The sequence below is a fragment of the Ammospiza nelsoni genome, chromosome 29 (assembly GCF_027579445.1).
Source record: "Ammospiza nelsoni isolate bAmmNel1 chromosome 29, bAmmNel1.pri, whole genome shotgun sequence".
In the NCBI taxonomy this organism is placed as follows: Eukaryota; Metazoa; Chordata; class Aves; order Passeriformes; family Passerellidae; genus Ammospiza; species Ammospiza nelsoni.
Window position 1 is genome coordinate 325,424 of NC_080661.1, and position 27,155 is coordinate 352,578.

The 27,155-nt window shown below is 54.0% G+C and overlaps 2 protein-coding genes across 2 annotated transcripts; both read right to left on the bottom strand.

The window, feature by feature from the left end:
• Positions 1 to 1,364: 1,364 nt before the first annotated feature.
• On the bottom strand, positions 1,365 to 26,690 carry LOC132085188 (zinc finger and SCAN domain-containing protein 2-like). The gene is made up of 3 exons (XM_059490557.1): positions 26,662 to 26,690; positions 25,872 to 26,215; positions 1,365 to 2,011 (listed from the first exon to the last, which is right to left on the bottom strand). The coding sequence occupies exons 1-3, from the start codon at positions 26,688 to 26,690 to the stop codon at positions 1,365 to 1,367; spliced, it is 1,020 nt and encodes a 339-aa protein (XP_059346540.1).
• LOC132085264 (serine/threonine-protein kinase pim-1-like) lies at positions 14,957 to 21,691 on the bottom strand. Its single transcript, XM_059490634.1, has 6 exons — positions 21,668 to 21,691; positions 16,827 to 17,447; positions 16,650 to 16,700; positions 16,080 to 16,446; positions 15,294 to 15,470; positions 14,957 to 15,054 (listed from the first exon to the last, which is right to left on the bottom strand). The coding sequence occupies exons 1-6, from the start codon at positions 21,689 to 21,691 to the stop codon at positions 14,957 to 14,959; spliced, it is 1,338 nt and encodes a 445-aa protein (XP_059346617.1).
• Positions 26,691 to 27,155: the final 465 nt, after the last annotated feature.

The window sequence follows — 27,155 nt, forward strand, 5'->3', positions numbered from 1 at the left end:
CCTGGGATGTCACCATGGAATGGCTGTGACTGCCTCTGACCACAGGGCTCTTTACCATCCCCAGAAAGCCCTGGGAGGTCTCCATGGAGCCCCTTTCTGTGCCTGTGACAATCCAGTTCTGGAACAGCCTGAAGACTCTTGGAAAGTCCCTATGGAACCCCTCTGAGGGCCGGTGAGAAACCTGATCCTTAGCAGGCAACCATCACCAGCCCCCTGTTGCTATGGTCAGTTTCCATGGCAACCATCAGCAGCCCCCTGTTGCTATGGTCAGTTTCCATGGCAACCATCACCAGCTCCCTGTTGCTATGGTCAGTTTCCATGGCAGCTCCATGGAGACCCCATGCCAGGGGTGGTTGCCATGGACACCAGCTCAGGCCTGCAGCCAGAGTCCGTTGCCATGGCAACCATTGGCAGCCCCATCCCCAGGCTCATGGGATCCCAGAACCACAGAATTGGCTGAGCTGGGAGGGACCCATCAGGATCCTCCAGTCCAACTGCTGGCCCTGCACAGGACACCCCAACAATGCCAGCCCGGGCCTGGCAGCGCTGCCCAAACGCTGCTGGAGCTCAGAGAGCCCTGGAGCTGGGACCCTTCCCTGGGGAGCCTGGGCAGGGCCCCAGCAGCCTCTGGGCAAAAACCTTTTCCTGACATCCAACCTGAGCCTGCCCCGACTCAGCTGCAGCCGTTCCCTCCACTCCTGTCCCTGGGCACCAGAGGGAAGAGGTTCCCACAGCCCCAGCCAGGGACCCGCTCCCAAGGCTGCTGCCATGGCCACCAGGGCTGGGACCAGCTGGGATTCTCAGTTTCCACGGGCCGGGGTTCATGAATGGGATTCCCCAATTTCCTGCTCCTGCTAAAACCGCGCTGCCCTTGCTGCCCTCCCGCCTCCCATGGAAAGCACAAAAGGCAAAGGTCCCAGGCTGGGATAAGAACAATTTATTGGGAACAACAATGAGATAAGGAACAAACAGAAACAGAAATGATACTGATAAGAGAAGGGATAAATAAAACAGTTTACTGGGAAAACTAATACATCAACAACAGGCTCTTCCTGGCCACAATTTCCCCTGTCTGGAAATTTCACTCATCTCCTCAGGGAGAGAGGGAGTGTCCCTTTCCTGCCCCTGGCAACGTTCTGAGGTGCGAGTGAATGTAATGACACGGCCATGGCCAGACCCTCATGTTCTTCCGTCCCACATCGTGTCTTTGGCAAGGGCAGGAAAAGGGACAGGTGTCTTCCCAGCGTAGACTACAGGGAAACTGGATCACCAGGGCTCTTCCCAATGTGGGCCCTCTAATGGGGGATGAAGCTGGAGTGGGGCATGAAGCTGTTCCTGCATTTTTGGCATTTGCAGGGCTTCCCTTACTGGTGGCTCCGTTGGTGTCTGGTCAAGTGAGAGCTACTGGTGAAGCTTTTCTCACACTGGGGACACTCGTAGGGCCTCTCCCCTGTGTGGATGCGTCGGTGGGTGATGAGGGTGGAGTTGTGCTTGAAGCCCTTCCCACAGTCGGGGCAGTGGAAGGGCCTCTCATCCGTGTGAATCCGCTCATGCAGGAGGAGATGGGAGCTTGTCTGAAACCTCTTCCCACATGTGGCGCACTGGTAGGGCCTCTCCCCAGTGTGGATGCGCCGGTGCTTGATGAGGTTGGAGTTGTGCTTGAAGCCCTTCCCGCACTCAGGGCAGAGGAAGGGCCTCTCCTCGGTGTGAATCCGCTGGTGCTGGAGGAGATTGGAGCTGCTCTGAAACCTCTTCTGACACTGGGTACACTCGTAGGGCTTCTCCCCAGTGTGGAGACGTTGGTGGGTCACAAGGTTGGATCTGTAGCTGAAGCCCTTCCCACACTCCCCACACTCGTAGGGCCATTCCCCGGTGTGGATCATCTGGTGGCTGATCAGGTGGGAGCTCCACCTAAAGTTCTTCCCACACTGCAAGCACTTGTGGGGCTTCTCCCCATCATGAAGCTTCTTATGGACCACCAGCTCTGAACTCTGGCTGAAGGTCTGCCCACCTTCCTGGCTCAGGGTGGCTCTTTCTTCTTCAGAGCACCCTGGGCTGGGTTTGGAGCCCCTCCTCATGGGGGATTCCTGAGTGTTTTCTTCCCTGTTGGATTCCTGTGCGCTAGAATCACTCAAAACAGCCTCTTTCACGAGGTTCTGCCATGCAGATTTTTCCTCCCTGGTCTCCATCCTCAGTTCCTTCCCTGGGGAAGGAAGGACAAGGAGAGGATGGGATTTGGCTCCATGCCAGAGGGAAGGGGAAGGAGATTCCCCCAGTGCATCCCCGGCAGGATGGCGTTGGCAGCAGAGTTGTCCTGCAGCCAGGGGCTGTGCTGGGCTGGGAGATAGAGCAGGAGAGAGGGGGAAATAGGAACTGACTTCCTCCTCACCTATCTGGGTGTCCCGGGGATCCTTCTTCTTCCTCACAGCCTCCTTCTCCATCCAATCAAGGTTTGGGAATGGGAAATCCTGTTCTGGGAAGAAAACAAAGGGTGTGCACATTGTCTTTTGTACTGGTTTGAAGGCAAACCTGGGGAGGGTCGAAACCAGAATTACAATTTAAAAGAAAATGAAGATCAAGGCAATGATACAGAAACACTGCCTTAAACTGACAGAGTCAGGATATAACCTGACACCCTGTTGGTCAGGGTGGTGGCAGCTGTCCCAGTAGATGGTGGTGCAGTCCTGTTGGAGAGATGAACACGATTTTGTCGAAGCAGTGATCCTGTAGAAGGGTCTGATCTTCCCCTGGATGTCCAGTGGTTGCTAGGGAGTTCTCGTCCTCTGGGAATCCAGTAGGCAAGGTGCTGCTGGTGTAGCAAAGTGTCAGCTTATAGCCAGGTAGGAATGCTTGGATCCTCCCCCTGGGCGGAGCATCCCACAATGGGAGGATGGAATTTTATCAGTCCTGCAGTGACACTCAATGGCCCATTTACAGGAGATATCTCCCCTGGAAGGCGTTATCAGGGCTGAGTCATGGAAGAGATAAAGAACACTGCCTCACCTGTTTATAAGAGTTGATGAAGATGGGGATTGAAAACATGCATTTGGTTACATCTTGCATGGCAACCTGAAACAGTGGGGTAATCCCTGCTCAGGGGGTGAACACCACCCCCCTTACCCAAACTGGCTCAGCTGTAAAACCCCCACCCTGGGAATGCCACGCATACAGGGGACAATGTCACACTTGCCCTGCCCCAGGGGAGGGCTCTTTTTCCTGTCATTCCCTTCCTGTCCCCCCTTTTCTATCCCATTTACTGTTCAATAAAATTCATTTTGGGTTTGGTCTCATTATCACCTTAATTGGGGCAGAGGAATCTCTCTAACACTTTTCTTAACCAGACTCACCAGACTGTGAAATTATTTTGGCACAGTGAGTTTAGGCACTGTTCTCTGACCCCAAGTGCCTTTGACAACACCATGGTTCCCTCCTCTGAGGAGGTTGTGGTTCTCTCTGGAGGAACTCTTTGAAACTGGGCTGCAGCTTCCTCTGAGTGACTTATGGGAGAACTGATGAGGTAAATCGCCTTTGTGGGCCTGGAGTGTAAAGAAAATATTTTGTTGTCCTTCTATTACAGCCACCTGATGAAGGTCTTCAGGGTGAGAGAAGTGGACGAGAATCTTGGTTCATGATCAGAAGGCTGGATTTATTGATATATGATATATAATACATTATAACTATACTAAAAGGAATAAAGAGAAAAGTTGCAGAGGCTTGCTAAGCTAAGAATAGGAAGAAGAGAATGAATAACAAAGTTCTGTGTCCAGCAGAAAGCAAGGACCAACTCTCCCGTGAGTGGTCAGCAAATCCAAACACTCACAGAAGACCAATCACAGATGCTCCTGTTACATTCCACATCAGCAGATAATTATTGTTTGCATTTTTCTTCTGGGGCCCCAGCTTCCCAGAAAGGACAAATCCTAAAAGAGAGGATTTTATGAAAAAATGTCTGTGACATCCTTCCTTGAAATGTTTTTTAAAATCACAGGAGGAAAGGGAGCAAATGATACCAGCGAGACTGACAAGGTTCATTCACCCCATGGCGAGGAACACAAGGCTGCTAAAAGTCCTACAAGAAGCTCAGCTCAAGTAGCTAAATTCCCAAATAACTCCTGAATTCCCAGGCTTGAGTGCTTTGCGAAATGTGAGAATCATTTTTCTCTTCATCCCTGTCACCTTTGTGACAGCTACAAAGAGTTTACTTTCCTTTTAATGATATCTGTCTTGGGCTTAATTTACACTTTTATCAGAATGTGCCAGCAGCTGAGCTGGAGCTGTGCAGGAACGAGTGGAACTTGGAATTGTCACAAAATTGCTTGTACTGTCAGTTTATTAATGTTTGGGATATGTTTGCATTTTCATCACATCTGACTTGTGGGAAAATCAAATATTCATCAAAGTGATTTATGCAGAGTCAAGTTTGATTTCTGCCAAATTATTTTGTCCAGTGCCCAGGGGATGCTCGAGGGGTCTCTGTGCCTCTCGCCCTGGGGGATGCTTGGCAGGGGTTTGGGGGGCTTGTCCCTGTCCCTGTCACCCCAGGCCATTCCCCAGAGGGTCTCCATCATTCTCACCCCAGAGAATGCCTGGAGGGTTCTCCCTCCCTCTCCCCTCTGTGCCAGGGGGTGCTCAGGGCAGTCTCTGTCCCTCTCAGCCCAGGGGATGCTCGGGGGGTCTCCATCCCTCTGGCCTCAGGCAATGCCTGTGCAGGGCTGGGGACCAGGGGCTCTGTGTCCCTCTCACCGCTGAGGGTGCTCGGGCCTGGGGGGGCTCTCCCACCTTCTCACACCTGGGGGAGGTTGGGGGGGTCTCTGTCCCTCTCAGCCCTGCTGTGACCCCACCCAAACATCATCGGGGTCAGAGGGACAGAGACACCCCCAAACCCCCAGAAGGGCTGAACCTGGGATTTGGTTTGGGGCTGAGGGTTTAGGAAGGGGCTGGAATTGGGGCTGGGCTTGGAGTTGGGGCTGAGATTTGGATTAGAGCTGGGATTGGCTTTAAGGCTGGACATGGGATTGGCTTTGGGCTGGGGTTGGGTTGTGGTCTGGGGCTAGACAAGTCTGGCACTGGGATGAGATTAAATACAGAACTGTGAGTGTGTCTAAACATGGAGTGAGATTGAGACCAGGGTCAGGGTCAGGTTTGGGACTGAGCTCACCCAGGGCAGGACAGGGGGGATGTCACTGCAGGATGTCCACATCACGGGGGCAGTGTGACATCACAGGGCCTGTGTGACATCACGGGGGCTGTGTGACATCACGGGGGCTGTGTGAGGTCACTGGGGACGTCACTCTGCCCCGGCCCCCCTCACAGTTCCCCCAGAGCAGTCCAACCCTGCTCGTGCACAGCAGGGTCCCCTGTACCCCCAGGTCCCCCCGCCCCCAGCCCCGCAGCCTCCCCCAGAGGATGTTCCACGAGATCGACCCCAGAGCCTGACACGGGGACGGGGCACCGGGGCCCTGCGGGTGGCACAGGGGGACAGGGACCCTCCGGCAGCGTCCCCGTGTCCCCCAGGGCCAGAGCCTGGGACAGGGCTCCTTCACCCTGTTACCAACGAGGCCTTGAGAGCACTGAAGAAATCCCCAGCAAGGGAGCAGTAAAAACCAGACTGAATATTAAGGGACAGAAGCACAAAGTTCCTTGGCAAGAGTCACTCTGCTCCTGACTGGACACTTCAGGCACAACAAGGAAACAAAGCAACAACAAAACCAAACAGAATCCAAACAATCAAACCCGAAATTTACTTAGAACTGGGGCTTTCATTCCTAAGGAAAAGAACCATCCTTCTTATCTCAGTGCCCATGGCCAGAATTGGGATTTCACCTCCAGTATTCCCTATTGTGACAGAGTGGAGGAATTTCTTGTCTCAAGACATTTCATGTGTGGGGAGTGTTGCAGTGTGTTGCAATTTCCTGTTTTAAACTTCCCAGCCCCTTCCCAGGTGTGGCAATATCTCTCTTCCCCTTCCCCCTCGCCCCCTGCGGGGCTGTCAATCAGTCTTAACATTCCAGCAAGGCCATCGTGTGGTTGGTCAGGTTCAAAAGATGCCCCTGTGCCCAGAGGTCATTGGTCTGTCTGGGTGTCATCGTTGCCTGAGACCCTGCCCCTCCCACCTGGTTGGTGGCTCACCTGTCCCTTCCCTCCCCCTCCCCCCGGAGCTTAAAAAGTCACTCAGGCCATGCGGTCGGGATTCTGTTGGTGCTGTTACCTAAGATTCAGAAGTCTGTGACCATGGAATAAACTCTTGATATTAACCCTCTGGCAGAATCTCTCTCCTTTTCCTCCTCACCTTAGCCTGAAGCCTTCTCACCTGAGGCAAACTGAGTTTCCACAAGCCTGGACTTGTTTTGGCGCTCAGCTGCACCATCCAGCCAGCCAAAAGTGTCTCTGAGGTGAAACACCACAGTTGCCGCCTTTGGCCCAGGAGCAGGGGTCAGAGGAGCCATGGCACAATCTACCTGGTAATATTGGGATCTTATTCCAATAGGGGAGGAAGGGGCAGGTCCAGCCCTCCCCTGCCCTGGAAGCCCAGCCCTGCCCTGCCCTGTGACCCCAATCCCTCCAGAGCCTCTATCCCAGCCCAGCAGTGGCTGCCAGTCCCTGGCACAGCACAGGCAATGCTCCACAGCCACCTCTGCAGCCCCAGCCCAGCTCCTGAGGGACCAAATGAGTCCAGTCCCAGCTGGGGGAAGGGCCCAGGAAGACCAAGGGGTATTGAAGGCTGACCACAAGGCAAACACATATCTTGACCCTACCTCCTGCTGGAATTTCCATCTGAACGCTACTGGAATCCAGGAGTTGGTACCTCTGTGTGTGCTCCTCTGTATCCTTTTTGCCTCTCTCTCTTTCTGTCCTTTTCTTCTATTTCGGTCCTTTTGCAAATTTGAGTAATGTAAAATTCAAATAGCTTAGAGTTTGTGAAGTTGAATGGGCCAAGTCAGTGCTTTAAGAAGTGTTCTGTGTTGATTGAATGTCATATTAAATCTTTTGCCAAAAATTCTCTGATTATCTAAAGTTACAAGTAAAGACTGTTTTGTTGTTTTGAGCTCCTGAGGATCTCTTGTTGGTATTTCTCCAGGAAGTCCAATTCAGAATACAGAAACAATTGTAATTCCTTTTAAATATCTCCTTGACAGAGTTTTCTACTGGATGGAAGTCAGGGCTTGTGTGTCCTGCTTGGCCCAGCCCAGGCAGGGCTTTCCCAGCCCCATTCCACACTCCATTTCCCAGCTGGAGCCGCTGGTGCCTCTGAGTTGTGCTGCCCCAGCCCCAGGGACGCTCTCCTTGTCTGCCCATTCCCCCACGGTCTCTGGGCAGGGATGGCCTCAGTGGGGGCTGCTGACATCCTCAGCACCTTGGAGGCTGCTGCTGAATTTTCCTGCTGCAGAGGCTTGTTCAGCCTTCAGCTCTTCAGTGCAGGAATTCAGTGTCCCAGCGTTCATTAACATTCAGAACACCTTAACAAGCCAAATCTCTGGGGATAATTTGATTTAGGTGTTCAAATCAAATGTATGGTTAATTAGTATGATTTCAGAAGCCAATTCAATGTGAATACCCTGAATTAAAAAAAAAAAAAAAAGCAAGAAAATATTTATTTAGGTCCTGTAATTTTTTTTTCACTAGTAATTCATTGAAATGTGCAATCTCCAATTGACATTGAATCCAAGTACCTCCTCATGCAGTTTGACTGGGTATGAAAATCAGGACCTTTCATGGCTGACAATCAATCAGACTCTGTCCCTACCCCAACCCCACCATTTTCCCCATCCAAGGCTGGCACTCAGAGCAGCCTTGTGCAAATCTGAGCTCCCTCCAGCCCACACTGGACCTAGCCAACAGACCACAGTTGAACAGGATATAACTTAATAAAAATTACACCATTAAAATAACAATCACACATTTACAAACTCTTCCCTGAGCTATGTGCAATGTCCCAGCATGTCTGATGAGTCCACTGTTCACAACTGATTTGCATACTAAAATTAATTTTTGACTAATGTGGTTCTGTGATAGATATAAACACAAGTTCTTGTATCAGGATTCTTGTCCTGGACTGAGGACAGAACAGCTCAAACAATTCCTGATTTGCAAATCTATCAGTGGTGGATGGAGAAGGGAGGTCAGGCTGCTCTTGGTGTTGAGGAAATGCTGAAAGCAGCCTGACTCATTTCATCTCCTCATGCCCTGATCTCCCCTCTTTCCCCTTCCACCCATCGGCTTTTGTCTCCCCCCAGCCCCCTGTGAAGAGCCTGGCTCTGTGTTCTCCATCCCCTCCTGGCTGGCACTGCCAGGCTGGCATGAGGAGCCCCTCAGCCTTCCCTGCTCCAGGCTGGACCAGCCCAGCTCCCTCAGCCTCTGCTCACAGCCCAAGGGCTCCAGCCCCACCTTGGAGGCCCTTCCCAGACCCTGCTCCAGCTGCCAGACATCTTTCCTGCCCTGGGCAACCCAAACCAGGCCACAGTGACCTGGATAATCCCTGTCCTTGGTGTCCTGGTCACACAGCCCTGGCCCCTTGTCCCCGTGTCAGGCTCTGGGGTGGATCCTGTGGAACATCCTTTGGTGGAGGCTGTGGCTCCAGGTGGGCCGGGGGGATCCTGGGGGACAGGGACCCTGCTGGGCATGGACAGCATTGGACTTGTTGGGAGAAACTGTGAGGGGGAGCTGGGGCGGAGTGACCAACCCAGTGACCTGACACAGCCCTGCTGGGATGTCACACAGCCCCTCTGGGATGTCACACAGCCGCTCTGGGATGTCACAACCTGCTCTGTGATGTCACAGCCCATTCTCCAATGTCACACAGCTGGTCTCCGATGTCACACCAGAGTCTGTGATGCCATAGTCTGCACTGTGATGTCAGACCTCTGCCCTGTGATGTCACAGCTGGATCTCTGATGTCACAGAGGCAGACTATGATGCCATGGCTGCTCGATGACCTCACATAACCCACTCTGTGGTGTCATAGCCCACTCTGTGACCACATGGTACCAGATGATAAATTGTCTTCACCAGGTGAGCCCTGAGGGGCACCCAGGCTCCTGGATGGAATTCCTGTGCAAGTCCCTCAGTGTCACAGCAGCCTTCACATGAAGCCCCTTGGATCAGAGCATTTTCCAAAGGGGCCCTTGGGGCAAACAGGGAGATCTGGTCTGGCAGGATGTGTAAAACAGTATCCTGGTAGATCTACTTGTTCTCACACAGAATCCTTGGCTGCAGGGACACATTCCCATTGTTACTGCCCAGGTTTCAGGACTCAGAGTTGTCTTTCCTAGGAGCTGCTCCTTCAGCTGCCTTGGGAGGCCTTTTGGCCTCGGGACCCACACTCTGGCTCCATTATTAGGACTGCTGCACCCAAGCCCTTTATTTGCACAAACAGTGGTGATTGGAGCTGGATCTCCTTTTTTCACAATCATTCCGAAAAATGCAGTATCAATAATTGTGCTACCCTGTCACAGGGTTGACTAATCCAATCCTGGTCACTATTGTTTACAGAATTACTGCAATTTCTCCTGGATATTCTGCATCAATTCCTCCTTCCATGACAGGAACACTTTGCAAGGCCAAGCTCCAAGGGCGCAGTTACCAAAGCAAAGTGTCCTGGAGGAATCTGAATTCCTGTTTCAGTACTGATAGCTCTTATTTGCTTTGAATTTCTCCCAATGAATTCCAATGCATGAAGGCCCAGCCCTGCAGCCTCTGGGCTGGCCCTGCCAGGGGCTATCACAACCAGAACAATTTACCAGGCAGCCCAAGTCTCACTGCCCAGGGTTGGATTTGCAAATTGGGGGCAGCCGTGCACAGCCAGGGGGTTTCCATTTCCCCAGTGGGCCATTGTGAAGTGTGGAGAGAGTCCCTGTAAGATCTATGTGTTGGATAAGTGGGTCCCAGCTATTCTAATTGAGCTACAGCTGCAAAGTCCTTAGTTGGGCAGCAGCTGTAGCTTGTGAAGGCCACTGGGATAAAAGGGGTGGGCCGAGAGCCCAGGATGAGCCCCTGTGGAAGCCATGAGGAACTGCACAGCAGAGAAGAGCTACATGGTAGAAAACCAGCAAGAAGGTATGGACTTTAAGATGGGACTCCATAAATATGAAATACAATAAGATAACAACAACAATTGGTGACCCCGACGTGATGGAGGTATGCAGCCTGAAGAGCTGTGGAAAATAGGACAGCCTGAGAGCTGTAGCAGCCTGAAGAGCTGTGGAAGATAGGTGTAGCAGCCTGAAGAGCTGTGGACTGTGGGAAGGGCAGCCTAGAATTGCAGAAAGAACATAGCTATTGAATCAAGGAGCTGTGGCAGCCAGGAGCTGTGAGAAATATGGCCTTTGAATCAAGAAGCTGTGTGTTGTACAGAGTCCCTGTAAGATCTATCTGTTGGATAAGTGGGTCCCAGCTATTCTAAATGAGCTACAGCTGCAAAGTCCTTAGTTGGGCAGCAGCTGTGGCTTGCAAAGATAACTGGGATAAAAGGGGTGGGCCGAGAGCCCAGGATGAGTCCCTGTGGAAGCCATGAGGAACTGCACAGCAGAGAAGAGCTACATGGTAGAAAACCAGCAAGAAGGTATGGACTTTAAGATGGGACTCCAGAAATATGAAATACAATAAGATACAACAACAGTGAAGGGCATGGAGCACATCTGGGAGATGGGTTCTCCATGGGCAAAGGTTCCCATCTCCTCATCTTTCCAACTGCTCTTTTAACAACCCCTTCACCCTTTCAACCAATCCTGCAGCTTGTGCATAGTCTGGTACATGAAAAACCCTGCAGGCAAAATCACTATATTTTTCACAGGAACAGACAAAGCACTCTGCATCACAGTATCAGTACACCCTGTAAAAATAGCCAATTTCCTCGCTTCCTCCTTTTTCCATTGTATACAATCATAAAAAGTTGACCACTGACATTAGGGTCCTGGCCAATCCTGTTCTGTAGGGTATTTAGTGTTACATCCCTGAGGAGCCAAAGATACCAAATTAGTATTGTCAGCACTATTTCACATTATTATTATAAGTACATATTTATATATAAATACAGATATAGACATGTAGATATAGACATATATACATAAAAATCTATAAATATAAACATGAAGGTCTTATTATACTATAAATATGTATATAGTTATTTGTTATATTGATATTTCACTTGCACAAGTGCATCTGAGCTCAAGATTAAAACCTTCTTCTCCTGCTCCATGTGGGAGCATTCCAACAATAATTGTTCCTTCTGAAGGTGCTGTTTCCTACGTACTCTCAACAAATTCATCTTTGTCTACCCAAATCCACAAGGTCTTTTCCTTTTCCATTTGCAATTTTTGGATGCATTTGAAGCCATCCAGGGGTGCAGCCTCTTTTACCCGACTGCCCCACTGCTCACACAGGGCTCCGACCTCAGTCCACTCCAGAGCCAGGGAACTCCAGGGAAGGGCTTCCCAGCTGGGAATTTCTGATGGGACTGATTCCTCACATTTACACTGAACAAGTGACATTTTGTTGGCATCTGGCCAGACTGTGCCAGTTTTGTTTTACCAATGGCCAAAGTCAGCACCAAAGACACAGACACCAACTGAAGGAATCAGTGTCATTTCCTGCAGTTCAGAGCAGCAAAGAATCACAAAAGGAACAGCTCAGCAATGCACCCAACCATCCCCACCAAAGATTGCAGCAGTGATTAACAAAGATCCAGCAGCATTTACCCTCAGCCTTTACCATCCCCCAGACCCACACAGCAGCTGGGGAAGCTGTCACAGCCAAGGGCTGCAGAGCCACTCTTGGGCACTGGGAATTCCTGCAGGTGCCTCCAGCTCCAGGAGAGGCTCTAACCCCGCTGGGAGAGGGCCCAGCTCTGACAGTGCTGAATAAACAAACTGACAGCACTGCTCGTGTGGCAACATCTGCTTTCATCCTCCTCTTGGGTCCCTGCCAAAGCCTGGCCAGGGCCCCAGGAGGAACCAAGGGAGGTGACTTTGACCATACAGCCTCAAATAAGGCCAGATGTCAGATTTCATGGCCTTGTCTGGCTTCTAAATACACAAAGGTCAATACATGTTTCACTAATGAGTGGCTACATCTATCACAGTGCTAATGACCATGCATATTTCATTAGGGAGCAGATACAAAGATAACGTTTGCTTGGAAGGTTCATCCAGAGGCCACCTTTGGCTCAGGGCCTGCTGTCCAGGCCTCACTCAGGGCTGGTGTCCAGGCCTTGGCATTCAGGGACGTGGTTTAGTGCTGGGCTTGGCATTGCTGGGTGAGCGGCTGCACTGGGTGAGCTCAGAGGGCTTTTCCAACAGAAAGGATTCTGTGATTCCATGATTCTATCCACTGCATTCAGCAGGGGCTATTTTAGAAGCATTACTTTGCTCCAAAAGTTCTCTCTTGCCCAGCTCCTGTGGCCTGAGGCTTCAGCTCCTGGTGCTGAGCTGCTCATGCTGAACGAGATGGCTCAGAGAGAAGAACACAGTCCATGCAATTCCTTCTGGGACACGGAGAGGGGAGGCTGTGCAAACAGGAGCATGGTTTGCTGTGGCCTCCTCTCTGCCCTTCACGCCTTTCAGTGCTTTGAACCAGCCAAGAGCTTTCTCCAAGAGTGCAATGGAGCAGCTGTTCCTGCTCTCAGGCCTGGCTCTCTCCAGTCTCTGCCCTTGCCTGCTTCTGTCCCTCTTGCTGTGCCCTCTGTTCCCCCAGGGCTCGCTGGCTGCTGCCCAGGACTGTGGCACTGGCACAGATCCAGTGCTCCAGAGCCTCCTTTCTGTGCCCTTGGAGCTGCCTGGGCACAGCAGCCTTTTCAATCTGGAAGCTCCCCATGCACAGGGAGTGCCCAGCTCTGTTCCTTGCACAGCCTCCAGGAGCCCAGGGCTGCCATCTCCAGTCCCTGCTGGCCCTGGGGGCTCCCAGGTGCCTCAGGCTGCTGTGACACCGCTGCACACGCGAGGGAAGAGGGGCAGGGCCTGTGCTCAAAGTCAGCTCCATCTGCTGCTGCTGCTGCTGCTGTGGGGTCATTTGTGCAGCCCTGTCTGCCCAGAGTCAGGGATCAGATCCTGCCAGTCTCTTCCAGCCCTGGCTGCTCAGAGTTTGGGCCTGGGAGCCTCAGGTGGCCAAAGGCAGCTGCTGCTGGTGCCTCTGTGTGCCCGTGTTCAGCAGTGCTGCTCCATCAGTCTGTGCCCAGCAACGGGGAAAAGCCTCAGCCCTGCAGGGCCAGGAGCTGCCGGGCTCTGCCTGAGCAGCTCAGCCAGCAGGAAGGGAGCTGCTCCACACGGGAACCAAGAGCAAAGGACATTCTTTTTGTAGGACATGTTTTCTATTGAAAGGAAAAAAAAGGAAAAAGTAATCAAAAACTATATAAAATGTGAAAGATAAAAAAAAACCCCAAGTGTGCAGTGAAAAATCATCTCAAACTTTGAATTAAGAGGCAACTGATCTTTTGAAAGAGAACTCAGTTATTTACTTTGTAAATGTGCTGATGGCATGGATCCATCTTACTGACCTCAGCAGTCTTTTTAAAAAGTTTTTGGGGATTGTTTCCAATATTGTTATTTTAAATTGTGGTCGAGGCAAGAGGAAATTGCTTTGTGCCCTTCCAGCTCCAAGCAGTACTGGAAATGGAAACTCTTTCAAAGCCCAAATCCTTTACAAGACAACCTTCCTTCTCAGCCTGGGAATGAGCTGCACATTCCCATTGAAACTTTCAGGGATTTCTTAGAGTCACAAAGTCCCACTGACAGCTTTTTGCTCTGGTTTGGAAGTGCAGAAGGGCAATTCTCCATCCACCAGCTCCAGATTGCACTGCCTCAGGAGCACGGCCCACTCGCCAGCTTTGGCCCACTTGTGGCACTTCTAGAGGAGGAAGAAAGTGCAATTGCACAATTCCAGCCAATCAAGAAGGACGAATGGGACAGACAAAACACCCTGTACAGATCCAGGCATTCAGCTGGACTGTGGAGAGTTTGGGTCCTTGCCAATTGGATGTGTGTCCCCAGCTGCAATCTCTGGGCCTGCAGCAGAGTCTCACTCACCTGCCAAAGCAGAAAGCTCAGGCGCTGTGCTCACAACGGGCTCGTCTGATGCAGAGCTGTCAGAGCAATGTGAGGGCAGAGCCAGCCCAGCTGGCCCAGGGCTGAGCCCAGCAGAGCCCTGGCAGAGCCCAGAGCAGCCTCAGCACCCGCAGAGCCCGGCTGCAAGGGGAGAAAGCAGAAAGTGCCCATCAGCTGAGGGCTCCTGTGCCCTTGTGCCAAGGCCTGCGGTGCCCAGGACATGCTGGCCGTGCCCAGAGCTGCCCATCCCTGCTGCCTTTGGCAGCAGAGCAGGAGGGCAGGACACGTGCCCAGCCTGCAGCCAGCCAGGGCACATCCAGCCCTCAGCAGCTGCCCAGAGCCAAAAAGCAGCTGGGCAGCTGACTGAAGAATTCATTGCGTCTGTCCCAGCAAAGGGGGAACCTTTGGTGCCCAGCTGTGCCATGCCCAGATCTGGGAGCAACCCCCTGCCTGTAGACTCACCTGCAAATTGGACCTGGAGCCTGGCTTTGAAGAAGGTGCCAGAATCCAAGTCCATCATCTTCAGCTGGCCAGGCCAAGGAAGAGATTATCATCCTTGAGGTTGTCCTTGGTGTCTCCAGCACCAGCCCCATTTGGAACAGCTTCTCCAGGGGCTCCTTCTCCTTCCCTGGGGTCAGACCAGGCTGTCAGGGCTCTGCCCAGGACCCCAGCCATCCATGGACCAGGATGGGATGGATCCCAAACAAAACCAGGGGGATGGTGGCAACCAGTGCTTGTCACACCGGGTCTCCAGCTCAGCTCCAGCCCAAGAGCTGCGTGTTCCCTTCTGCTGACCCCTGCTCAGAGCTACAGGCAGGACAAAACCAGCCTGGTTTGCTTTGCCACTGATTGCCAAGAGATGCGTGGAGCTGGTACCTGCTAGGTCCCTGGATCCAACTGTGCACGTGGATTTCTTCAGTCTTCTAGGGCAGGGAAACACCCTTCACCCAGAAAAGCTCTTCTAAGGATGGCCTGTCCGAGGGTTGCATGGACAAACACCTCTTAATAACATCTTGGCACTCTGGGGAGAGAAACCAGAAACCACCAGTCAGTTGGAGAAGTTGCCCTCCTGTTCCCATGCCCAGGTCATGCTGTGTGTGACCAGAGCTGGGCCTAAACTTCCCCATGGATGCTCTGTTTGGAGGACAGCAGGAGAGCAGGACATGTGCCTGCTCAGCAGCTGCCAGAGTGGTTTGCCCATGAGCCCGCTGCTGTCTCCCAGCACTGGTATTCCCCCCGTGCCCAGAGATGAGGATCCACCTTGAGAGAGCCATCGTGGGAACAAGATCCGCCCCCGGATGATCTCCTGGCCCCTCTGGAACGGGTGCTTCCCCATGACCAGGTGGCACAGCAGGAGGCCCAGGGACCAGATCGTGGCTGCCTCGCCGTGGTAGCGTTGGTGCTGGATCCACTCTGGTGGGCTGTAGGACTGGGTTCCTGTGGAACACAGACACAGCTCAGCAGGGGGCTGCTGCTGCTCCCAGAGCCCGGCCCCAGCATCCCTGGGCATGTGGGGGCTGCCCCAGAGGCACACGGGGTGAGCGCTGCCCTCTCGCCAGCACTTGGGACTTGTGCACAAACTCGCAGCTGGAAAAGAAGCCACTGGACTGGAAGAGGGCAGCACAATCCTTGGGAAAGCCCAACCATGACACACAAAGGAAAAACCTACCCAGTAGTGGAGAAAACCCACTCTCCTCCCCACCTGCATGGCCCCCAAAAATGTTAATAAGCCAAGGTGAACAAGGAGAGCGGAGCAGTCCAGCCCTTTCTTGCCTGCACACCAAACCATCCGGGAAATGGGGTCAGACCCCCCTCTCTGCTGCCCCCATGGGGGTTTGTGTCAGGCTGGCTGCCCCAGCTCCAGCCCCAGCCCAGGGCACAGTGGGTGCTGAAGGCTGTCAGCAGGGCTGGGAGCTGGCCGCCCTCACACCCCACCCAAATCAACTCGGCTCTAGCATCAATCCCATCCCAGCTGCAATAGAGGGAAGCCCCAGTGCTGCACCCAGGCTGGGCCACGAGATGCCCAGGAGCCCTGCGAGGGCTCACCTGCAAATTGGGTGTAGGCTGTGTCTTGGAGGAAGGCGCCACAGCCAAAGTCGATCAGTTTCAGCTGCCTGCTGGCCAGGTTGAGCAGGACATTCTCGGGCTTAATGTCCCGGTGCAGGCCCCCGCAGCTGGTGCAGTGCTGCACGGCCTCCAGCACCTGGCGGAACAGCTCCCGCGCCTCCTCCTCCGGCAGGAACCCCCGCTCCGCCAGGAAACCCGAGAGCTCCTGGCACCGCTCCGGACGCTCCAGCACCAGCAGGAAGCTGTCGGGGAGCTCAAGCCACTCCAGGAGCTGAATGACACCGCCACAGCCACCGGACACCTTGGCCAGCAGCACGATCTCCAGGGGTGCGCTGGTGCCGTCGGGCTGCGGGAGGAGCACGACGCCGTCAGTGGGGCCGAGGCCGTGCGCGGCTCTGGGAGCCCTCAGCCAGCCCAGGATGCTCTGCATGCCCCGCTCAACCCACGCCCGCTCTCCCCGCAGGGCTCACGGCGGCTCCCACCGTGCCGGGCCCCGGCTCCTCGCCGCCCGGCACGGCCCGACTGCTGCCGCTGGCTCCGCTCACTCACCAGCTCGCCCCAGTGCCGGATGCGATCCCTCGGCACGCGTTTGATGGCCACCTGCGAGCGAGGGAGAGCAGCGGGCTGAGCCCCCCGCCCGTCCCGCCGCGCCCCGACCTTCTCCTCCTCCTCCCTCCTCCTCCTCCGCCCCCTCCTCCTGCGCCCGCCGCCGGCCCCGCCGCTCACCGGGGCGCCGTCCGAGAGCCGCGTGGCTGCGAAGACGCTGCCGAAGCCGCCGCGTCCCAGCAGCGATCCCAGCCGGTACCGCTCCTGTAGGGCCTCCTGTGCCGTCCCTGCGGGCGGGACGCGGCTGTCAGCGCTCGGCCCGGGGCCAGCAACGGCCCCCGAGCGCCCCTCACCCGCCCCGGGCCCGGCATCCCCACCCGCCCCGGGCCCCGGCGGCTCGGGGCCGGAGGCCGCACTTCCGAGCGGCGGAGCTCGGGCCGGGGAAGCCGCAGCGGAAGCGGCGGGAGCGGCCGCGCCGCGTGTGTGCTCCGCGGGCCCCGGGAGGAGCAGGGGCCGGGGCCGGGACCGGGGTCGGGACCGGAGCCTGCGTCGGGTCCGGGGCCGGGCTCGGGCCAGGCGGAGCCGAAGGGCGGCGATGCCGTCCCCGCCCCAGGCACTGATGCCCGCCCAGCAGCGCCACCGCCAGCACGGCCAGAGCCGGGCGGAGGCGAGACCGCGGCGGGACGGCCGGGGCCGGGCACGGGGCAGCCCCGCCCGGGGCCGGGGGCGGGCCGGGGGCATGGCCCAGCCCGGAAGGGGAGAGGGAGGCGGGGAGAGGAGAGGGACGCCGGGCAAGGGACCCTGAGAGAAGGGTGCCCGACAGCGGGAAAGGGAGAGAAAGAGAAATAAAGAGACAAAGAGAAAGAGAAAGAAAAATAGGGGAAAGCGTGTTTTAAATTATCTGTTTTGCTGCTCTCGCCGCTGCTGCTGCCGCTGCTGCTGCCGCTGCTGCTGCTGCTGCCGCTGCTGCTGCCGCTGCTGCTGCTGCTGCCGCTGCTGCAACTGAAGCACCGGGGCCGTTCGTCCCCGTGTCCGTTCCCCGCTCGCCCCACGAGCCCCACGTTCGAGCCCCGCGCGCCCCGGGGACAGCCCCTCCGTCTGCCCAAACACGGGAACTTTGCAGCCTTGAGCCCGGATGCAGAGCCCTGACTCCTGCACTCTGGCACAGCGATCCCCTCGCTCGCTGCTGTGCATTGTCCTTGCTGAGGGTCAAACACTGTCGGGGCACCTTCCCTTGGGGTAGGATTCCTACCTGACCCAAGCACTGCACTTACATCTCCAGTGTTGCTTTCCTGTAAAAACAGGGGAAGGAAAACTGTGTGTGGCTCATGGTATTTTAGAGTGTCTAAAAATCACTAAGTCAGTGATCCTAGAGGTGAGGTGCATCTGGAATTACTGGGATGCAACATAGAAAAGGGGAACATAGAAATAAATAGAGGAAAACACCTTGGATTGTTTCTTTTATTTCACATCTGGAAAGCTGTTTCAGTTTTCCAGGAGTCTTCTCCTGTCTGCTCTTCCCAAAAATCTCTCATGGAGAACAAGGTTGAGCTTCTGTCACAAGATTTTCCATCAGGAAATTATGCCACTGGTGAAATTTTCATTGTGACTGTTTGTGCTGGTTTAGGGCAAATTTTGGGAGGAAACCTCCTAAAGGGGTCTGTCTAAAAAGCAAGTTCAAGTGGCCCCTCCCCCTACTAGTTCAGGAAAAGACTTCCCTTGAGAAAAGTGAAAAAAGATCCCAGTTTTTTTAATGAGTAAAGTATTCACAAGCACAAAAAATGAATAATATTAAATAAACCTCTGACAGTGCTGAAGAGATGGCAAATTCAGGAAGTCCTTTTTGTGGGTTGTAGTTGGCTCACTCGGTCTCTTCTAAGTCCCTCTGGTGCTGGAATGCAGCGTCCCAGAGCTCGGGGGGCCACAGGTGTGAGCTGCTGCCGGTGTTTATCTGGGTTTTCAGTCCAGAGCAGGTGTAAACAGTTCCAAGAAAAAGGAAAGTCACAGTCCAAAGAAACTTCTCTGCCTAAGCTAGCTGAAACCAAATTGCTAGACCTAGGCTGTCAAGACACCGGGAAATTTCCAAATCTAGGCACTGGCGGTCCCAGCAAACACTAGATATGGATGGTGCTAGAGTCAGAACCTGGAAATTTCCAAAATTTTAGATTTCTGTGCCAGTAAATCACTGGACTTGGGCTGTGCCAGCACCAGGAAATTTCCAAATCTGGGTACTGGGGCAGCAAACACAAGATGTGGGAGGTGCCAGACCCAGTAGCAGGAAGTTGCCAGGTTTTGGATTTCTGTGCCAGCAAATTGCTGTACTTGGGCTGTTCCAGAATAGGGAAATTTTTGGATCAAGGGACTGGCAGTGCCAGCAAACCCCACATTTCAGGAAGGATTGGATCTGGACCCTTCCCTTCCCTTCCCTTCCCTTCCCTTCCCTTCCCTTCCCTTCCCTTCCCTTCCCTTCCCTTCCCTTCCCTTCCCTCCCTCAACAAGGTGCCAGAGGGGCTGGACAGCAGCCAGGCAGAAAGGGACCTGCAGGGACTGATGGACAGCAGGTTGGACATGAGCCAGCAGTGTGCCCAGGTGGCCAAGCAGGCCAGTGGCTCCTGGCCTGGATCAGGAATGGTGTGGCCAGCAGGAGCAGGGCAGGGATTCTTCTCCAGTGCTCAGCACTGCTTGGGCAGCACCTCGAGTGCTGTTTGCAGTTCTGGTGCCCCCATTTTAGGACATGGAGGAGCTGGAGCGTGTCCAGAGAAGGGCAACAAGGCTGGTGATGGGTCTGGAGCACAAGTCCTGTGAGGAGTCGCTGAGGGAGCTGAGGTTGTTTATCCTGGAGAAGAGGAGGTTCAGGGGAGACAAGGCAGTGTCAGGGCACAAGTTGGACTTGATGATCTCCATGGCCTGTTCCACCCTTGCTGATTCTGGGATTCTTTGAAAGAACCCTTGGAGCAGTTGCAGGAGGAGCCCTGGGCCTCCTCTTCAGAAGCTCCAGCAGCCCAGGTCCCTCAGCTTCTCCTGCCAGCCCCAAAGCCCATCCTGTCAGTCCTGCAGAGCCTCTGCAGCTCCTCCTCACCGCCCGGAACAGGGAGCCCCAGAGCCAGACAGAGCAGCCCAGGTGTGCCCCCCTGGCCTGGGGTGCCGCTGGCAAGGGAGCAGCACCAGGCACTGCAGGAGCCTGCAGACAATTCCTGCAGCACTTGCAGGATGATCCTGCTGCCCAAGGGACGTTCCCATGGTGCCAAGTCAGGAACTGCAATGGAGAGTGGGGCCAGAGAGGAAAGGGCAAGAAGGAATGGGCTGTTTGCAGGGGAGGGAACAGGGCTGGGCAATCGGAAGACATTTGTATCAGGAAGAGTAAAGAAAGCAAAGGTGAAGCCAAGGAAATGCTCAGGACAGTTTGGGGGTGGCTGCCAGGCAGCCCTGGCTCTGACCAACAGCGTCTGCAGTGGGACAGGAAACTCCCAGCTGATGGGAACAAACTTTCTGGCTGACTGCAGAGGCCAGGACAAAGCTGAGTGGTTTCCCTGGTGTCCCCCAGCCCTTGCTGGCCCCAGGGGCTGATGGCATTTGTGCTCCCTCAGGTTCATGTCCCCACAGCAACAGCATGGGAGTGCTCCCCCTGCTCTGTTCAATGCAAACAGGGGCTGCTGAGCCAGTGCTGCCGTGTCTGTGCCTGCAAGGAGGGGGCACCTGTGTGAGCTGGGGGAGAGGCCAGGGCTGCAGAGGGGGGCTGTTGTTGGCAGCTCCATCAGGATGCTCTGGGACGCTGCCCTGGGCTGTGCAGCGCACTGGGGATGGATCAGCCCCTGCTCTGCTGCTCCTTCCCATCTGCTCCCGGGTCCCTGCAGAGCCCCAGCCATGCTGTTTGCCCCCAGCCTGCCCACGGCCAGCCTGGGCTGCTCATGGGGGTTTTCTGTGCTGAGAATCGGCCTGGGTGTGTTCTTGGGAGAGCCTGGGCAAGGAGCCTGGAGCCCCCAGGGCCAGGGCTGAGGCGTCAGTGCTGCCCCAGCAGTGCCCATGGCCTTTCCCTGCTACAGCCCCGGCACTGCCACCCCCAGGGCTGTGCCCAGCCATGAGAGCACTCAGGTCCTACAGCAACACTAGGGCCACCAGGGCAGCCAAGGGAATCTAGATAGCCCTGACAGCTTTTGTCTGGGAGGTACCATTGGAAAACCATATAAAGAATTTTGGAGGCGGATTCTCAATTTTGGCCATGGATGGCTGGACTTGAAAGTGTTTTCTTCAATGGGAAGAAAAGAACGGGCCCCCAGTGTTTTGAAGGCACATGAGGGGTGGCCCTCAAGAGGCCAAGGGCAGCCAGAGCTATCTGTCCTGGCAGGTTTCATATGGGAATAATCCTTGGATATAATCAGATTTGAGGGAGGAATCCCAATTTCAGCCTTGAACCCCTGGAGGAGAAGGACAGTTCTTTCCCACAGGAAGGAATGCACAGAACTCCAGGGTTTCAGGGGATGATAAGAAGCAACTCTCAACATGCCAAGGCCAGCGGGACCAGTCAAGCAGCCCCCAGGAGGCCCAGCCACCCAGACCTGTTCCATGTTCCTGGATCCTTGGGGCCCTGCAGCATCAAAATTGCCCCTTGGTTCCATGAGGCCCTGTAGGATCACCACAGATCTTTGTTTCCATGAGGCCCAGTGATATAACAATGGTCTCCTTGGCTCTGCAGTGGCACAATGGCCCCTTGCTTTCCATGAGGCCTTGCAGTGTCCAAATGGTTTCCTTCTTGCCATGGGACTGCACAAGGCCACAATGGCCCCTTGCTTCCATGAGGTCACAGTGTCTCCAAATGGCCCCTTGGTTCTATTGGGTTCCCTGGGATCACAGTGGCCCCTTGGCTCCAGCAGGCCTGGATGTGTTACACTGGCCCCTTGTTTCCATGGGGACCCACAGTGTCCCAATGGCCCATTGATTCCATGAGGTTGTGTAGTGTCACAATGATCTCCTTGGTTCTGGGGCCCTGCTGTGGCTGCTGTGTAACAATGGACCTGTGGTACCATGAGGTTCCGTAGTGTCACCATGGTCCCTTTGGTTCCACAAGGCCTTGCTATGCCACAATGGCCGCTTGGTTCCATGAGGTTCTGTACTGTCAACAATGATCTCCTTGGTTCCGCAGTGTCATAATGGATCCTTGGTTCCATGAGGAGCCTGGCCTCCCACAGCCCCTCACAGCTCCCCATGGCCCCTCATGGCCCCTCACAGCCCCTCATGGCCCCTCACAGCCCCTCATGGCTCCCTCACAGCTCCCCATGGCCCCTCACAGCCCCTCATGGCTCCTTCACAGCTTCCCATGGCCCCTCACAGCCCCTCATGGCTCACTCACAGTTCCCCATGGCCCCTCACAGACTCTTACAGAACCTCTCAGCTCCTTGCAGCCCCTCATGGCCCTTCACAGCCCCTCATGACTCCCTCACAGTTCCCCATGGTCCCTCACAGCTCCCCATGGCCCCTCACAGCCTCCCACAGCTCATGGCTCCCTCACAGTTCCCCAAGACCCCTCACAGCCCCTCACTGTGGATGCTCTGGAAGAGAGAGAGAGAAACAGCAAGTGTTTCTCACAGCAGCATGTGAGAATTTTTAGGGTGTTGTAGGGATGTGATAACTTGTTAAGTATAAACAATCTGCAGGTGGTATTCTTCTACTTTGTCTTTCTGTTCTTCTCAAGGACAGTGTAATGTATTTTTGTTAACCAGCCAATCAAATAGAATAAATCATCTCACGCTATAAAAACCACAAGGTTCTCTTGAATAAAACCTTCTTTCACTCTCTCTACAAACTGCCTCCCGCGTGTTCCTGTGTCATTCTCGACTCAAGAGTGACACCTCACAGCCCCTCATGGCCCCTCACAACCCCTCACAGTTCCCCATGGCCCCTCATGGTCCCTCACAGCCCCTCACGCCCCCTCACAGCCCCAGACGCGGGGCGCCTCCCAGAGAAGGAGGGGTCGGGCCCTGCTTGTTCTCCCTTCATTTAATTCCCTTCATTACAGCGACAAGTAAAGAAAGGCTGAAATGGAGCCTTTCCCCAGCGTTTCCCTCGGGGTTAACTGTGGGCTGAAGCTGTGTGCTGGCCCCGGCCCCAGCGCCACCATCCCTGCAGCCGCCAGGCCTTTGCTGTCCCCCCGTGTCCATTCCCTGTCCCCGAGTCCCGCCCGGCTCTGGCAGCAGCAGCAGCCGCAGCGCAGGGGGCGCCGGCCCGGCCCAGCCGGGGCTCCCGGCCAGGAGCAGCAGCAGCGTCGGCCCCTTCCCGCCTGCTCCTGCCTCGGCTCCCAAGGGCTTTTTCCAGCTCAGTTCTGGAGCACAGCAACCAGCACCCACACACAGCCCTGACTGCTCAGGGCCCGTCTGTGCTGCCCCGAGCCAGCCCTCAGAGGAAGAAAGGATCGGGTTCCAGAGCTGTTTACAGCACTGTTTTACTCACCCTGAGGTGGCAGCAGGAGGCTGCTGGTGCCTTTGCCTTGGGAATTGGGGATCATGGCTGCTCTTGGCCCTCTTCTGCTTGCCACCTGAATTTTATCCATGAAACTGCAAGTGCCGCTTTCAGTTGGTGCTACCCACGGTGCTTTCATGACAGTGAAGTCAGCATTTTTGTCTCAGGCATAAAGATCAACAGATACTGGAATGCTCACCAACCTCAAGCTCTAAGGTGAGGGGAATTAAAGCCTCACAGGCCACATTTGCAGTGCTCATACACAGCCCTGTTGCTGGCACTGATGAAATAGAATAAGCTGACAGAGGCCATCACAAAAATTGCCTCTGCAGTGTGGAATTAAACTAAAAAATCCACCAGGAGAAACAGAAACCAGAACTTCTCGACTCACTTCATGACTCCTTCCCAGCAGCAGGAAACAGAGATGCCCAGAGGTGTTTTGCAGTGCTGCTGCCCCCAGTTTACAGCCAGGCTTGTATTCCCTAACAATTCCTGGTACCACCTCCTGTTTTCTTAGCCTGGAACAGTAACAATGAAAACCTCACCAATGGCACAACTCCCCAGTCCATCAGCAAAAGAAAGGACAAGTTGTCAAGTTCTCCAAACCTTTGTCCTGCTTTGCTGCAAGAGTTCTGCTGCAGGCACAGTGTGGAAAGCCAAGAGAAGCCGCAGTTGGTGGCACATCTTGTGGCAGGATCTCGACCTCATTCTCCACGAAATGTTTTTGAAAAGAGCAGACAGGATTACAGAGAAGATTCCTGGGAAACTGAATCAGCTTTCTAGAAGTGAAATGAAAATGGAAAGAAATAATGTGAAATGTTTTCCTCAATTTATTTCTGTGCTCCCCTTTTCCATCTTACACTACTTCTCCATGCCACTAATTCCAAATGCATCTCACCTCTAAGATCAATGACTTAGCAAGTTTTAGACACTCTAAAATACCATGAGCTGCACAGTTTGCATTCCCCTGTTTTTGTTGGAAAGCAACGCTGGAGACACAAGTGCAGCGCTTGGAAGCCTGCAGGCAAGGAATGTGCCCCGGCAGTGTGTGACCCTCAGCAGGGAGAATGCTCAGCAGCGTTGCTGTGCTTGGTCCCCATGGAACCATGCCAGGAGCAGCTGCTGAGCTCAGAAGCCATCGCAGCCCGCGCCCTGCTCCAGAGCCCCTTGGCAGGGTGGGCTCCTGCCCTGGCTCTGTGTGCCAGGAGCCGGCAGTGCTGGGTGCAGGGAGCCCAGGGAGGGCACAGAGATGCTGGGTGAGAAATGCTGGGGCACAGCGAGATGGGCAAGTGCAGCCAGCCAGGGCAGAGGAGCAAGCACGCACAGGGGCACAGCCTGCAGGACACATGGCCAAGGGGAGAAAACAAAAAACTTCTCAGGGGGGTGGAGAACAAACTTTTAGTTACAAACTTAAGAGAATGAGGTACTTGGGAAATCTTAAACAGCATTGAATTACAGTAAATCACTTGACAAAGCACTGACTTCGCAAACTCTAACCTGTCCAACTTCAAGTAATGCAGATTTTGAGAAGAGGAAGTCAGGAGAAGAGAGAGAGGGAGAGAGAGATCCACAGTCAGTCTTGGATCTCAGCTGCTGTGAGCTCTGGAGCCGTGGGACGTTTCAGTGTCACACCTGTGTCACAGCCTGACCTGCTCTGGTCCCTCTCTCAGGTGGGGTTTTTGGGGTGCCAGGGGCTTGGCAGCCACTTTGAGGCTGGGCCAGAGGCTGCAGTGGCTGGGGTGGGACAGTGACCACCCCATCTATGCAGAACTCTCCCTGCCCCCAAACACACACTGGAGATGTCTGGAGCTGTTCATCATTTCTCTGCTCTCCAGCACCAAGGCAACAGACTCTGGATACGGCTCTGAGATCATGCCCAAGGCAACCACCCCTGGCAATGGGGCTCCATGGAGCTGCTCTCAGGAACGCCCCTAAGAGCTGGAGAGTGCCCCAAAACTGCCTCAGAAATGTGAGATACCTCAAAATCTCTTCAGGAATGTAGATTATTAAAAAATTCACTCAGTAATGGGCTCCCCCTCCCTTCATCATCCCCAAACTTTGGCTGTCTCATTCCAGACCCCAACCCACCTCCCCATTCCCAACCTCAACACATCCCACCCCTCCTGGACATCATGGCCACCTTCCCAAGCCATATTTCCCCCATTTTCCACCTCCCAAACTCCATCCCACCCATCCTGCCCTGCCTAATCCCCATCTCAACACTCCTGATTTGAAGCTCACTTTGCTCAATCCCCTTCCAACCCCATTACACACCAGAGAGCTGTGGAATCGAGGAATTTTGGAGTGGGATTGAGTAGTTTTCAGTGGCATTAAGATGACAGATTGAATCCTCTTGTCTCTTTCAGTGCCAAGAAAGGGAAACAAGTACACCAAATAACCCCAAAACCCCCAAATTCTCCCAGTTATCTCCCTGAATCTCAGATTCCCCTGAAACACAAGTAAAAAGTGAGGTTTTAGATGCCCTTGATGAATTTATTGATTTTTACCCCAATTTTCTCTGTTTTAAAGGGATGAAGATGAATCCAAAAATTAGGGCCAAAACAAAAGAATAACCAGCCCAGTGTCTTCCCAATATGGATCACAGGGAATGTGGATCGCCAGAGCTCTGACCAACATGGGTCCTCCCATGGGGGATGAAGCTGGAGCAGTGCATGAAGCTCCTCCTGCAGCTGGGGCACTCACAGGGCTGCCCTTACCGATGACTCTTTTGGTGTCAGGTAAAGAACGAGCGCCGTGAGAAGCTCTTCCCACACTGGGGACACTCGTAGGACCTCTCCCCGATGTGGATGCGCCGGTGCCTGATGAGGGTCAAGTTGTGCTTGAAGCCCTTCCCACAGTCAGGACAGCAGGAGGGCCTCTGCTCTGTGTGAATCTGCTGGTGCAGGAGGAGATCAGAGCTGGTCTGAAACCTCTTCGGACACTGGGGACACTCATAAGGCCTCTCCCCAGTGTGGATGCGTTGGTGGGTGACGAGGGCAGAGCTGCAGCTGAAGCCCTTCCCACATTCCCCACACTTGTAGGGCCATTCCCCGGTGTGGATCATCTGGTGGCTGATCAGGTCGGAGCTCCGTCTGAAGCTCTTCCCACGCTCCAAGCTGTTGCAGAATGGCTCTCAAGTTCAAACTTCCTTTAGGTCCCTGTTCGGGCAGCCATTTGTTGCAGAATGAGGCCTTTGTCGGGGATGAGCCATTTGTCGGTGAGGGGAGACTCGGGCACTCAATATGAGTGATAAGCAAGTTCCGTTTATTGAAGAGAGCATCAAACACTTATACAGCAAGTAATAAGCTTATGAATATTCTGTAAGCCAAGCAATCTATTGGTTAAACTATACCATCAACTCTTCCTCATTCTTTTGGGCCTACAGTCTCTATTTCCCACGTCTCTCTGTCCACTTGTTATCATACCCAGCTAGGCCTAAGGACACGCTATCTTGCAGGTGCAAAACTCAAACTAGCTGTGTTCGGTACTTTCCCAGCTCCTGGTCGGCTAACAAGCGAATGTCTACGTGACCTCTGTCATGTAGCCATTCCTCCACACTTACCAGTGAGCATTTTCAGTTCTGCCACCCATGTTTAGAGCAAGTTTTCTGTGACTCACTGCAACAGGTCAGTCCAAAGAAGAGCATTAGGAAGTATCCAGCTGTATTTTCTCTTCTTCCTTCTGTACATGCTGCTTTTTTGAGCACTCTGGCTTTCTGAGCTCCCTCACATGTCTTGATCCTTTTCTGGATAACCAGAGGAATATCGGGATTAAATCCTGTCTCAGCTCTGAGGTCTGGCTTTTGAAGAGCCCCAGTCATCCTCTCCTACTCATCTCATCCTGGTCTTGGTGGAAATATTATGCCTTCATGGGATTGTTATTCAGCTTTGGGGCATTCTGGCACTGCTGTTCAGTGAAAGATTTTGAGACTTTGAAAGGTTTCCTGGTGTGGCAATGAAAATCCTCAATCCTAATACTTGATGGGGTGTGCAGTTGCCTGAGTTGTGAAGCCTCCTGAAAAACATTGTTTGTTCTTTTCTCTTTGACTTTTCCTTG

What these genes read in the sequence shown, in the direction of transcription:
- LOC132085264 (XM_059490634.1), bottom strand. Translation starts at nt 21,691, where the DNA reads ATGGTGACACTACGGAACCTCATG. An exon ending in GGCTCTCGGACGGCGCCCCG is followed by an intron (nt 16,701 to 16,826) that starts GTGAGCGGCGGG and finishes CCTCGCTCGCAG; the next exon opens with GTGGCCATCAAACGCGTGCC. An exon ending in TCCGGCACTGGGGCGAGCTG is followed by an intron (nt 16,447 to 16,649) that starts GTGAGTGAGCGG and finishes CTCCTCCCGCAG; the next exon opens with CCCGACGGCACCAGCGCACC.
- LOC132085188 (XM_059490557.1), bottom strand. Translation starts at nt 26,690, where the DNA reads ATGGGTGGCAGAACTGAAAATGCTCACTG. An exon ending in AGAACTGAAAATGCTCACTG is followed by an intron (nt 26,216 to 26,661) that starts GTAAGTGTGGAG and finishes ATTCTGCAACAG; the next exon opens with CTTGGAGCGTGGGAAGAGCT. An exon ending in GTCCTACGAGTGTCCCCAGT is followed by an intron (nt 2,012 to 25,871) that starts GTGGGAAGAGCT and finishes TGAGCCAGGAAG; the next exon opens with GTGGGCAGACCTTCAGCCAG.